At 35.3% G+C, this 14731-nt stretch overlaps 1 protein-coding gene across 1 annotated transcript in view; it reads left to right on the top strand.

Moving 5' to 3' along the window:
• Window positions 1–14731, top strand: part of LOC123565479 (transmembrane cell adhesion receptor mua-3-like) — a 102191-nt gene that overhangs the window by 69550 nt on the left and 17910 nt on the right. Inside the window, exons 58-62 of the mRNA XM_053549483.1 lie at window positions 60–185; window positions 1482–1610; window positions 2573–2692; window positions 3807–3929; window positions 9688–9813. Coding sequence (XP_053405458.1) covers window positions 60–185; window positions 1482–1610; window positions 2573–2692; window positions 3807–3929; window positions 9688–9813 — 624 coding nt within the window. The remainder of the gene's footprint in view (window positions 1–59; window positions 186–1481; window positions 1611–2572; window positions 2693–3806; window positions 3930–9687; window positions 9814–14731) is intronic.

Below are 14731 nucleotides of genomic sequence, written 5' to 3' on the forward strand. Positions count from 1 at the left end.
AATGATGACTTAATCAAAACATCAGTTATAAAAGTGTTTACGTTTTTGTTGTTTTACAGTTAGTTCCAGCATTTGTGACCCATGTGATCCTAACACACTGTCATGTGAACAAGGCCTAGTATGTAGCAGTAACACATACAGATGTGAATGTCCGTCTGGATATGTTCAGATCGAAGATCAGTGCTGTAAGTAGGGCAGCCTGTTTAAACAACTTATTTTGTTTACGTTTTGTTGACTGACAGGCGGTAAGTCAGGCTTTACTGACGATATTCTAAAATATTTGTCTTCGTTCCAGCATAACATGCAACTTTCCAACTATTCTCATTTGAAAGGAAAATGATAGTAGGCCATCCGGGCATTAGTTCAGTTACAGTCAGCACTTTACTCAGAGACCTAGTGTAAACCACCTGGACAGTTTCTTTGCTTACAAGAAATCGACCCGCCAGCATCTACACAAGCAGCGGAAATCATTAAAGTCAGGCATTAGGCACACGATTACCTCGTTTGTACAAATTTTGAATTTAATCACAAAGTCTGATTTGTCTATGTGAGGAAAGTATGTGTAATATATTATTTTTTTCAGAGCCTCCATAGTAGTTATGTCGCTGACTTTTAAAAAGTTTCTCTTCATCGCTCGGAATTGATTCGAGACCTTGTTTTGGGTTTTGAATTTTTCATGTGAGGAAGTCGTCCATCTGGTTTACGGAAGGGCCATGGTTCTATCCAAGTGCCCGCCCGTCTTGAATTAATGCCCGAAGAGTCACCTTTGACAGATCCTTCACCATCAAAAGCGAAAGAGTCGCCAAACGATATATAACTGTGTCGGCATGACTTTAAACCCAACACTAATGTGACTTTTATATATCAATACCTTTAAGAACAAATGAGCCGCGTCATGTGAAAACCAACATAGTGGGTTTGCAACCAGCATGGATCCAGACCAGCCTGCGCATCCGCAGGATCCATGCTATTCGCCTACAATTGCTCTACTTGCAATTAGGCTTTGAAAGCGAACAGAATGGATCCTGACCAGACTGCGCGGATGCGCAGGCTAGTCTGGATCCATGCTGGTCGCAAACCCACTATGTTGGTTTTCTCATAGTACGGCTCATATATATGTCAGAACTACTTGTAAAATTAATTGAAGGTATTTTTTTAATACTCAAGCCAGTTAAGAATAATACGATCGTTGATTTGAAACTTATCGTCCCAATATCTTATTTTGCGAGCAGGAATTATCTTTATAAATTCGTTGATTGCAAATTTTGAAGAAAACTAATCGGAATTTAATTTGTTTGATGGTATTTAATTTTTTTTTTATTTAACTCGATCACAAAATTGAAGAAAGTTCGTAACCGTTGATATGAATGGCTGACACTGTTATCGAAAACTGGTGCAATGAAATGAAAAGTTACTTTTTAGCAATTTTTGTAGTTGTTGTTGTATTTTGCCATGAGGAAGAAATACTTGTTTTATTTAAGATGGCAGACTTATAGGAGAAGATTGTACAACAGCACTAGATACATGTATTGATGACAATGCTGAGTGTAATGGAGGGACCTGCGCCTGTTCGTCACCATTCACGTATAATGCTACACTAGATAAATGCGGTAATACATACATTTAACAATTTACATTCATCATTGAAACATCACCATTTATGTATAATGTTACACTAGGACAATGCGATGATTCATACATTTAGGGTTTACATCCATCATCGAAATATCACTGTTTACGTATATTGCTACACCAGAAAATGATGTAATACTACACTTTAACAATTTATATTCATCATTGAAACATCACCATTTATTTATGTTAAGTGCTATAATACTAAAATTCAATAATTCATGCATTTAAGGATTTACATTCGTAATTGAAATATCGCCGTTAACGTATATTGTTATACTAGGAAAATGCTGAAATACATAATTTAACCTTTACCCTGCTAAATTTCTAAAATGGACTGGTCCATTATTCAATTTGGACAATACCATTTATTATTCAAAGGGGTGTTCACTAAAATTTTGCTGACTGAATAGTGAACAGTGCAGATCATGGTCACACGGGCAGAATCATTTGCCTCCAGCAGGTTAAAGGTTAAGAATTTACATCCGTCATTGAACGAAGAAGAAAACGTTTATGAAAAATGCTATACTAGAAAAATATGGTAATACATACATTTAAAAGATTTACACCCATCATTGAAATCAGTGTTTTCGTATATTGTTGCAATAGGAAATGCTGTAATATAGACATGTAATGGTTTATATCTATCATTGAAAACCTTTTTTAGATATTCTTATTTAGTCAAAAATGCCATTGACTATTTTGAATTCATATATATAATTGACTTATAAGATAACTTTTCTTTGAAATATACTGACGTCATGGGCATGCCTATACAAAATGGAGACCTGCACGGATTGATGTCCAAATTACACTTTTTCCAAACGATAATTACGTAATTGTGAGCTGAGGTGTTTTATAGACCTCCGTATAAATAGGATTTTTTCTATATTTCACCATCATATCTGTTTTAAATAGGTAAAACGTTCTTTGTTTTCAGTTGGACCTAACTTGGACGACCCTTGTGACGCCAATTCATGTGGCCCTGGACTCGCTTGTGGCTCCACTAGTCAGAGATGTGAATGCGAAACCCCACCGGTCCAAATTGACCACGTGTGCTGTGAGTTTAATGCAGAAATATTTAATACACATACAATTTTACATTTTGTTTACGAGATTAGATTTTATTTTTGTTAATATAGTTTTGTTAGCTCGACGCCGCCATTGTTTAAGTTTTTGATAAAGTCAAATAAACCTGTTACTAACAAAGCTTTTGACTTGAAACTTAAAGTATTATTTACTATTAAAGACTACACCAGGAGAAAGAATCCCCATAACTCTGATCAGAATTTCGACAAAGCTATGCTCCTTTTTAACTAAGAATTATTTGGTCAAAGTTTTTTAATAAAATCAAATATCTCTGTTTCTATCAACGATTTTCGCTTGAAACTTAAAATAGTTATATTCACTATCGAAGTCTACACCAGAAGAAACAATCCCTATAACTCTGATTAGAATTTTGACAGAATTATGACCCTTTTTAACTTAAAGTTGTTTGGTCTAAGTTTTTTATATAAAGTCATAAATTATCTGTTACTGTCAAAAGCTTTTGACTTGAAACTTAAAATAATTATATTTACTATCGACGTCTACATCAGGAGAAACAATCACAATAACTCTGATCAGAATTTTGACAGAAGTATGCCTCCTTTTAACTTAGAATTGTTTGGTTTAAGGTTTTTATATAAAGTCAATATCTGTGTTATTATCAAAGCTTTTGGTTTGAAACTTAAAATAGTTATTTACTATCAAAGTTTTCACCAGGAGAGAGAAACAGTTACCACAACTCTGGTTTGAATTTTGACAAAGTTATGCCCTTTTTAACATAGAATGTTTTGGTCAAAGTTTATGAAGTTTTTACTGGCAAAGGCCTAATTCAGAGTCAAGCACTGAGAAAAATCGAGCATGTTGTCTTATGAACAGCTCCTGTTTTGTTTTAGAATAAAAAGAAACAGTAGAAGTTCAGGAAATATTTTGAAGCCATAATCTTTACATAACACAGTCTAAAAGGTTCAACATATGCAAACGTCAATGCATGAACTATGGTGTATTGACGCTAATTTTGCATTAGAATATGAAAAATTATTCACAAGCGTCATCCGAGCAGATTATGCTTTCATTTTCAGTTCAAAAACCAGCTCCTTTCAATATCTTTATTCGTTTATTACTTGCAGATGGTACACGCATTGGTGACAACTGCACATCTGTCGCTGACTCGTGCATTGATGACAATGCTGAATGCTCGGCTGGAGTGTGCTCATGTATACCCGATTTTACGTTCAACGGTTATATATGCGGTAATGCATAAAATTCATTTATAGCTTCTTTTTTTTATAGGCAAACATGCTATAAAGCATGCACCTAAAAGTTTCAACAGTATGTGGCTTTTATTTCTTTCTTATAACCTGTATTCAATTGTTTTAATTATAATATTTACTTATTCACCAAATGTTTCGTGATACTAGAAGCGTGACCATTGACCCTTTTGCACGTATAGCTCATGCTGTTATTGACATCATACAAAGTTTAAAGCGCCCATTTACAAATAAAATTTAAATTTAATTATGCAAGTATGACTTGTTTACAACACATGGGCAGCCATTCTTTTCGAAATTTCCCGACTACTATTATTAAAGTTGAAATTGCCATTTCCAGTGATAGGTGTTGCACAAAATCTTTTATTGACGCGATATATAGCGTCAGTAAAAACAGCATTCAATTATAGCGGCAGTTGAAAGTTACAAAAGTTAAGTTCTAGCGGCGTTCCATGGCCAACGTCTACATGTGAACTTTTCACATTATGTCAACGTCATCTTCACTGGCATTTTGCAACGTAAAATTAAAAATCTGCTATCACTTTAAAAAAAAGTCCGATGGATTGTTTCAAAGGCACTGGTCTCCAGATAGTTCGATAACAAACTAAAATGTTTTTAGATATATGAAAAATAGTGCTATATTTCTTAAAAATGCTTTGAAAGTTACCGACAGACTATATGTTACGGAAATACATGAGAATTAGTTGTTTTTACTACTTATTACGATGAAAATCGAAAAGTATTTGTAACGCTTTATTAAATTTACTCGAGGTAAACTGCCTCGATTATTATCCCCCGACGAAAAAAAAAAACAAAGACAAATATCAAACAGGGAATGCCACGTACCAAAATCGCAGCCTCCCCAAAACGAAACCTACAGCACGCAGACGTGAACACCACAAACACACACACATACACGTGCACACACACAAAGCCAACACACGAGAGGAACACACAAACATACACGCGCACACATACAAAGCCTACACAAGAGGACAAAACGAACAAACAAAGGAAAGTCGGAGGGATATAGTTTTGGCGTTGTCCGTCAGTCCGTCCGAGCCAACATTTACATACTTAAGTGGCTATAGGAACAATAGGTAACTGTACTTTTTCTTTGATGTCATTCATTCCGTAAGGCTTTTATGTGGCTATTTTTCTTTTACGTGGCTAAAAGAACAATAGAGAGAACAAAAGAATAGCCACATAAATACCCATATGTAGTCTTTCCGTCCTTCCGTCCGTCCGTCCGTCCTTCCGGAGCCATATCTAGGAAGTGGTTGGAAATACTTAAGTAAAACTTCATATACATGTTCACCACTATGAGGTTATGCGGCCCGTCAAGTTTCAGTCAAATTGCCCAAGTAACACCAGAGTTATGGCCCTTAGAAAATTCTAGTGTTAACTATATAGGGTACTATAAATATGGCAATTTCTGCATCATAACTTTTGATAGATTTGACTAAGAACTATGAAACTTAAACTAATTTAGATCATTGTTGTTATTGTCCTTTGATAGTATAAAAATCCACATATTTGTACATAACAAACTTACCATTTGGTAGAATTTCATTAAATTTCTTTCATTCTTTTCCATTTTTCCATGAACACTTATTATAAACATCTGAAGTTGTGTACCCACACCTGGTCACCCCCTTGCCTTGGTCACATCCCTTCTGCCCCCCCCCCCCCCCCCCCCCCCCCCCCCCCCCCCCCCCCGGAAAAAAATCATTTCTTATTTTAGATTTCTTTTCAAACCTTCCATGAATATTTATCTCAATATGCAAAACATGCAAGTTGTACCATTCCACCACCTCGCTCTTCCACCCAGTCATGCCCACCACCAATCATCATGATCAACAATTAGGTAAAATATGCCGTCTTATCGGTAAAATTATCCCCCTTGAAATATCCTATTGAAGTGTTCGTCATTCTTTTCTCTTTACAAAGATATAAAAAATATTTATCTAAAATGAAGAATTAATGCTTCCCTTGGCGGTTAAAAAACACCACTATCAGTCTCTGTTTTCGGCATACAGTTACCGAATAAAATAAGCAAAAACCTGTGATACGTATCTTATTCTTTCCTCTGTAGCCACTTTATTCATAATTTGAGAATATTTATTATCCTATTGAAGTATTCTACAGACAATAAATTTTTTAAATATGTTTTTATTTTGAAATTATTTTAATGTCTTCTTGCTTCCCTAAGCGTTTAAAAGTTGGTGATTTTCGTATTATTTCTTTATTTGCACATGTCCGTGGTATTTCCGAACGCGTGCGGAAACGCACGAACTCGCTCGGAGATTAGCTGCCGATGATACAGAAACCTGATTGTTACAACAGAGTATTATTATTAATTAGTAATTCTTGCTGCATGCATCAATATAAAAGAAAGATAGATAGATAGAGAGAAGAAAGAAAAGTCATAACAATTTCATGAGGTAAATTTACACAATTAGAAAAGAAGCTAAGTATATAAATGGTCTATACTTTACTGTTTGCTATACACATTTAGAAAAGAAGCTTGAGTATGTAAATTATCTATAATTTCAAATTATTATCTTTTATTAATCTGGTTTAAAGACAACGATATTGTGCAAATGGAGCGGTATGTGATCAATTAACCAGGTGTGCAACTTAGAAAATACGTTTTATTATTGCAGATAATTATAGAAGTGATGATCACAATGCGGGAATAATTTCAGTTATATTAAGGCAAACCATAGTTTTTGGGAATAACTAGCTTTCCGCAAATTAAAATTTTAATGTTACAGGAAAAGATGTTAATAAATAAAAAAGATCATAAGACATGATGCACGTTGCAACTGTATATTATTACCAATCAACAGCTTTTTGCAAGTTTATTGAAATTGAATTGAACTGAATGTACGCACAGCTAATCTCGAGCAGGCATAGCATGCGCTAAAAGATATGAAAAATCTGTAATCTCTTGTTCATATAGTAAAAATATTCGTGATAATTCTTATGAATAACCTTGCCACTACATTATTGTCACATTATCCTAAATCTTTCTTTTTTCTATGATGAGCTTGTTTTGTTCTTAGGTTTTCCACTTCTTATTTTAAAAATCTGACATTTATTAAACCAGTAGTTAGTCCCTTTGAGAAACATTGAGAAGTCATAATTCGCACATACTTTACTACAAAATGACTGGCTCGGGGGCAAATAGGTCACACTTCCAATTAAACAGGATCTAGTGTCATAAAAAGATACCTTTTACATTGTCAAGTATGCTTGTTAGTTTGTTTCTCTGTTCATTTTTCTTTAGTGTTGTGACAATATGTTTTTCAAGTGTTCATTTCATAGCAAAATTTTTTTTGACGAGTTAAATACAATTAATTGATTAATGACTTAAATTTTCATTTCCAATGAATGTTATAAAAAACGTATTTCACATCTGTTAATAATAACTAAAAATGAAACTGTCAAGTTTATAATCACTTTTAAAAAATATATTTTTTTTTTCCTGCTTTCTACCTTTTAAGATAATAGTAGTTTCATGTACATGTATGTTATGCTCACCTAACATACACGATTTTGTGTATTTATATTTGTTTTTATGTCTCAGTTTCTTTAATGTAAAATATAAAGTGTCTTCCTTTTTCCGTTCTGTATTTTTACATTATTGAAAAACAGATTACACCAAGTTGTTACTCTGTATGTAACCTGATAAATATAAAGATGACTATATTTGTCGTTGTTGTTTTACCGGTCCTTAAAATTGGTGTAAAATAAATCACCCTTCCAACTACGTTTTTACAGTAGATCTCTAATCTATAATCCTTGTTTTTTATGATCGGCACCTCCCGTGATACGATAAGCGGAGATAGCCGAACCATAACGATCTGCAACACTCGCTAAAAAAATATCCGATAGTGATCGATATTTAGCTAGACAGTCTAAGGGAGACAACAAGGTATAGCGTTGATCTCGATAAACAAGGAAAGATAACAGAATCGATTTTTGCCCAATTCTTCAGTATGCTTCCACCCAGTCATGCCCACCACCAATCATGTATCCCCTCCCCTCAATTTTTTTTTAATTTTTAATTTTCCATCAATATTTATAATCAACATTTAATAAATACTTAGTTTTATATTTCCATTCCTTTTTTTTTCAAAACGTGTTCAGACCTTTAACATGTGAAGTTGTAACCGCACCCACCTTGTCCTAAGCCATGTTCAAGATATCTTACTTGATTGTGTTCTCCTAAGGACATCTGTTCTGTTAAGTTCAAATGTAAATGAATTGTTAAACAGAAACACTTGGTGCCAAACCACTCAAAGACAATATTTCGTTCCAGTTAAACTTCAAGCTCACATTTCAAACAACTCCATTTAATTTTGAAAGCTAAGCTTATTGCAGTAAGCATATTCCATTCAAAATAATTTCTTTAGTCAGGATCAACGTATCGTACATTTATTATGTACACTTTATACTATGTATTCTGTTAAATTGATTTCGACTTATGAAATTATTTGCTTCATAGTAACATCCTTAACTTTATGCCGGATAAATTTTTTGCCATTCCTCACCACAAACTCTTTCGGCGGGGGATACCAATTTATCGAATTTGCTTGTAAATATCTAAATTTAATGCGCTTAAACACAAAATCCTCCATAGCGGTATTGGTAACGACAGCGGGAAACTTCTTTACTGCGGCGGCGGTCCGGGTTCGATTCTCGACGGGGTACTTTTTTTTTTTTTATTTGGCATTTTTAAAATAGTTTAGAAACAAACAGTCATATTCTAATGTTTATAATATGACCAAACTTCAACTTGAAAGAAAGATCATTTTTAGCCAAAATCTGGAGGTCAGTGTCTTTAACGTTTTAAGGTGTAACATCATAAACAGACATTCCATATACTTTTCTTTCTGACGACAACAACCGAATCTCTATATAGATCTATCTGAATAGACACTAATCCGAATCTCTGTATAGATCTATCTGAATAGACACTAATCCGAATCTCTGTATAGTCCGAATCTCTGTATAGATCTGTCTGAATAGACACTAATCCGAGCATTAGCTTTTGTATCTGTATATGAACATTTCTTGATTTTACTTCATTCATTTGAAACGCTCGCGATGAACGCTCAATAGCAAAACGTTTAATTATAGTGTTTAACATTGTTTAAAAATCTTCAAACTGCTGTAAGTTTGCAAGTCATTTTCTAGTCATATGGACTATTAAATTGCAAGACATTTTTTTACATTTTACTCCACTGAACATGTTAACTTCATTTTTATATATTTAAAGTATCGGTTTAAGTTTTACACTTAATACAGAGTAACAATCGTCATCGCTATAACATTATGTCTTGCTTTGCTCAAGAAATGATATATCTCAAACCGTTACAATGATTTGTCGTTGAATTGAAACATTGTATTGAGTTTAGATGTGAAGGAATAATATCACGAGGGTATAGCCAGAGTGATATAACAACATCCTAACGACAAATAATGATTTTATTCGAGGGCAAACCAATGTTTGAGGTATATTATTTCGAGAGATACTCAGCAAATATTTGATTTGCCTAATTTATGTGGTTTTCTTTTCCCGGGCTATGAAGTCTGACGCTTTGACGTAATAATTGTGACGTATAAACAGTATGTCGCATAATAACACCTGTTTCAGTCTTTTTTGTTTAAAAGGAAAATAAGTCATGGCCGTGTTAGAATTTTAAAAATAAGGCCTCTCTTTGCATTGTAGTTGGCGATGAGCTTGATGACCCATGTGATAACTCTAGCAGTTCATGTAGCGGAAATGGTCTGGTTTGCGGCCCCGGGGGAAAGTGTGAATGTCCTGATGGCGAAGTACAAGTTAACAATACTTGTTGTAAGTTTACACATTTTCAAATTTAGTTCTGAAGTTTTTTTAGCTCGCCTGTCACATAGTGACAAGGTGAGCTTTTATGATCACCCTTCGTCCGTCGTCTGTGCGTCCGTGCGTCAACAATTTCTTGTCTGCACGATAGTGGTTTCATTTATGATTTTATTTTAACCAAACTTGCACACAACTTGTATCACCATAAGACCTCGATTCCTTTCTTGAAGTGTCCAGATCCCATTATGGGGTATAGAGTTATTGCCCCTGAAAGGGCCAAAATTAGATATTTTGACCTTGTCTGCACAATAGCAACTTTATTTATGATTTTATTTTTACCAAACTGGCACACAACTTGTATCCCCATAAGATCTTGGTTCCTTTCTTGAACTGGCCAGATTCCATTATGGGTTCCAGAGTTATGGCCCCCGAAAGGGCCAGAATTAGATATTTTGACCTTGTCTGCACAATAGCAGCTTCATTTATGATTTTATTTTAACCAAACTTGCACACAGCTTGTATCACCATAAGATCTTAGTTCCTTTCTTGAACTTGCGAGATTCCATTATGGGTTCTAGAGTTATGGCCCCTGAAAGGGCCAAAAATAGCTATTTTGACCTTGTCTGCACAATAGCAGCTTCATTTATGATTTGAATTTAATCAAACTTGCACAAAACTTGTGTCACCATAAGATCTCAATTCCTTTCTTGAACCGGCTAGATCCCGTAATGGGTTCCAGAGTTATGGCCCCTGAAAGGGCCAAAATTAGCTATTTTGACCTTGTCTGCACAATAGCAGCTTCATTTATGATTTGATTTTAACCAAACTTACACACAACTTGTATCACCACAAGGTCTTGGTTTCTTTGTTGAACTGGCCAAATTCCATCATGGGGTCCAGAGTTATGGCCCCTTAAAGGTCCAAAATTGGCTATTTTGGCTTTTGTAGCCATATAGAGACTTCATTTATGGTTTTATTTTGATACAAACTTCCAAAATATCTTCAACAACAATAAATCTTAGATTCCATGACAAATCAGATCCAATCGTAGGTTCCAGACTTATTTTTTTCTGATTACCTCCCCTGATTGTAATCAAAATGGATTTATATCAGTAAGTACTTACAGGACTTATTTGAAATTTCATAATTGTCATTAGTTGGACTGAGACAATCAGGGTAGATAACTATGGACTGATTTTATGTCAAATTACCTCCCTTTATTTCAAATTAAAATGGGTATATCTCCGTAACTAATGAAGATACTGATCTGAAATTTCATTTATGTCAACAGATTTATTTGGCAGAGCCTTCTTTTGTTCACTTACAATTTTTTTTTAATTACTTCCCTTTCACGTTACTATACATAGCTTATTTTTAGTAACTTTTTTATTAGCGGCCGTAGGGAAAAACCAAGACCACTTTTCTGTGGTACAACATGGATGGTACTTCCAATTTTTAGGTGCATTTTGACATATCTGTACCTTGTAAGAATTGTATTTTCTTTTTGGTTAAATTTCTTCCCTTTGTTGTTCCTGTCCTTTTGACTTAAATATTTTTACTGAGGACCTTCTTGTCCTCAATTGCAATGATAACAGGTGAGCGATATAGGGCCATCATGGCCCTCTTGTATAATATCTCATTTCTGATATTAGATAGTCTTAGTTTTAAGGCTTTAGTAATGAATAAGGCTAGCTTATTAAGCACTGACTTGTTTGAACAATTTAACAATTCGATAAATTTGTATACACTTGCATTTCTATAGTAATACATATTAATGTATTTTTTGTTAAGTCATAATACAATGTACATTTTAAAATGAAATGAGCCATGTCATGAGAAAACCAACATAGTGCGTTTGCGACCAGCATGGATCAAGACCAGCCTGCGCATCCGCGCAGTCTTGTCAGGATCCATGCTGTTCGCTTTGAAAGCCTATTGGAATTGGAGAAACTGTTAGCGAACAGTATGGATCCCGACCAGACTGGTCTGGAACCATGCTGGTCGCAAACCCACTATATTGGTATTCTCATGGCGCGGCTCATTTATCAGTATGAACTTAGCAATGCAATACTAACGGTTTAGGACAGATTAACAAAGCCTTTGATGAGAGGTTCTATCAGTGGCAGATTTGCGATATAGTTCTGCTGAAGAATTACAGGTTGACAGTAGTTGAAGAGAGTTTGAATCAGTAGCAAGTTAGCAATAAAGTAATGATTGTAAAGCACATGTTGAAAATAGTTAAAAAAGGGTTTTCATTAGTAGCAAATTACTAATTTTCTAATTGTAAAGTAAGTTACCAGTATTTGAAGAAAAGTAAAACCTGCTTTAGCGGTCACCTCTGTTAAGCAGCCAGCATGTCCTAAGCAGCCATTGTCTCATTTTCCAAAATGGTCATTCATTCTATAAATTACCTGCTGTAAGCAGCCACTTTTTCCCACTTCCTTGGTTGGCTGCTTAAGACAGGTTATACTGTAGTTGACAATTATTGAAAAGAGTTTTCATTAGTAGGAAATTACCAATATAATTCTGCGGTGACGATCAGATTGCAAATTGTTTGAAAACATTTTTTTTTTATCATTAGCAAGTTAACATATTTGTCTGATTGTGACATGAAGGTTGACAATAATAGAAGAGAGTTTTCATGAGTAGCAAATTACCAAAATAAATCTGTTGGTGAAGTACAAGTTGATATTAGTTGGGAAAAAAATGTATATCAGAAACAAATTAGTGTTATAATTCTGTTGGTGAAGTGTTGCTTGAGAATAGCAGAAAAAGGGCTGCCATCATTAACAAATGGGCCGTGCCATGGGAAAACCAACATAGTGGGTATGCGAACAGCATGGATCCAGACCAGCCTGCGCATCCGCGCAGTCTGGTCAGGATCCATGCTGTTCGCTAATAGTTTCTCCAATTCCAATAGGCTTTAAAAGCGAACAGCATGGAGCCTGACCAGACTGCGCGGATGCGCAGGCTGGTCTGGATCCATGCTGGTCGCATCCCACTATGTTGGTTTTCTCATGGCACGGCTCAAATAAGCATCATAATTCTGTTAGTAAAGTAAGGATTAAGAGTACTTGAAATCGCATTTGCACAGCTATTTTGATGACGAAGTACAAGGTGATAAAACTTCTTGTTAATTCACACAAGTTGTGAATCAGATGGTGAAATATACGTTTTAAGAGTGTTTAGACGGTTCAGGTCTTTTTTGGTTTTTTTTTTTTCATTTGGTTCCGTTTGACTGTAATTAAAGGTCGCCAAATGAAAACATAAAATAGAAATAACTCCAGAAAGACTTCTCATGAACCGCAAGATGGAAGTTCAATTGTTTGGACAGACACATTCTTGTATGAACCGTTCTGAATTGTATTTATATATTTTCGATTGAATGTATTCATTGTCCGCTAGAGCTAATACACAACAGTCTATGAACATTCTCCCATTTTCAGTTGACCAGATTCCTCTTGACTACAGTAAAATGTGACCAGCGCTGAAATAGGCAAAAGACCTCTTTAAACGTCCACTTTTCAAGGGTCTCCTCATTACTGCAGACCAAAACATTTTCAGAAGTATATAATCGAAATGCAGAATTTTTGTGCTCCCCGTGCGTGGTGGGGCATATAGATTTGGTTTTGTCCGTGCGTCTGTGCGTCCGTCCGAAGTTCGTGACGCACCTAGTTAAAAAAGTATTTGATATAAATTTATGAAACCCTGCATGAGTCTTTATCATGATATGAACTTGCGCACCTTCTATTTTTTGTCTGTATTTCCAGAGTTATGGGCCTGAAATAGTCAAAAATGCACATTTTCACCTTGTGAAACGCCTAGCTCAAAAAGTATTTGATGTAATTCATGAAACCTTGTATGAGTCTTAATCATGATATGAACTTGCGCAGCTTCTATTTTTCATCTGGCTCCGACCCCTATTTTCAGAGTTATGGCCCCTGAAATAGTCAAAAAAGCACATTTTCACCTTGTGACGCACCTAGCTCAAAAAGTATTTAATAAGAATTGATTAAACCTTGCATGAGTCTTTATCATGATATGAACTAGCGCACCTCCTATTTTTCATGTGGATCCGCCCCTATTTCTAGAGTTATGGCCCCTGAAATAGTTAAAAGATGCACATTTTCACCTTGTGACACGCCTAGCTCAAAAAGTATTTGATATAAATGGATGAAACCTTGCATGAGTCTTTATCATGATATGAACTTGCGCACCTTCTTTTTTTTCTGCCTCCACCCCCTATTTCCAGAGTCATTGCCCATGAAATAGTTCAAAATGCACATTTTCACCTTGTCGTGTAGGAGTTATGGCCCCTGACTTTGTAAAAATTGGTCATTTTAGTGTTGTGTCGCGCCTAGCTCCAAACGTATTTGACCTAGAGTCACCAAAGTTTACAGGAATGTTGGTCAGCATGTGCAGTTATGCACCAGGGGTTTCGCGTCCGGATTCATTCAGTCGTGTAGGAGTTATGGCCCCTGACTTAGCTAAAAGCTGGTCATTTTAATGTTGTGTCGCGCGTAGCTCCAAAAGTATTTGATCTAGAGTCACCAAAGTTTACAGGAATGTTGGTCAGCATGTGCAGTTGTGCACCTGGGGTTTCGCGTCCGGATTCATTCAGTATTGTAGGAGTTATAGCCCCTGACCTAGGAAAAAAATGTCATTTTAATGTTTTGTCGCGCGTAGCTCCGAAAATATTTACCTACAGTCATTACGAAGAGAAATTAGTTTTTTACAGCATCAGCATAAATACACACAAGAGAAATTGCATTTTTTTTTAAATAGCAACATATTGTTTTCCCAAAGTTGATCTGTGTCATGTAGTGGGGGGGGGGGGGCATCTGTGTCCCATGGACACATTTCTAGTTAATAATATTAGGTTATTTAACATTGTTCTGTACAATACGGAGACATATTTGGACGAGTACCC

This window comes from Mercenaria mercenaria, chromosome 8 (assembly GCF_021730395.1).
Source record: "Mercenaria mercenaria strain notata chromosome 8, MADL_Memer_1, whole genome shotgun sequence".
NCBI lineage: Eukaryota > Metazoa > Mollusca > Bivalvia > Venerida > Veneridae > Mercenaria > Mercenaria mercenaria.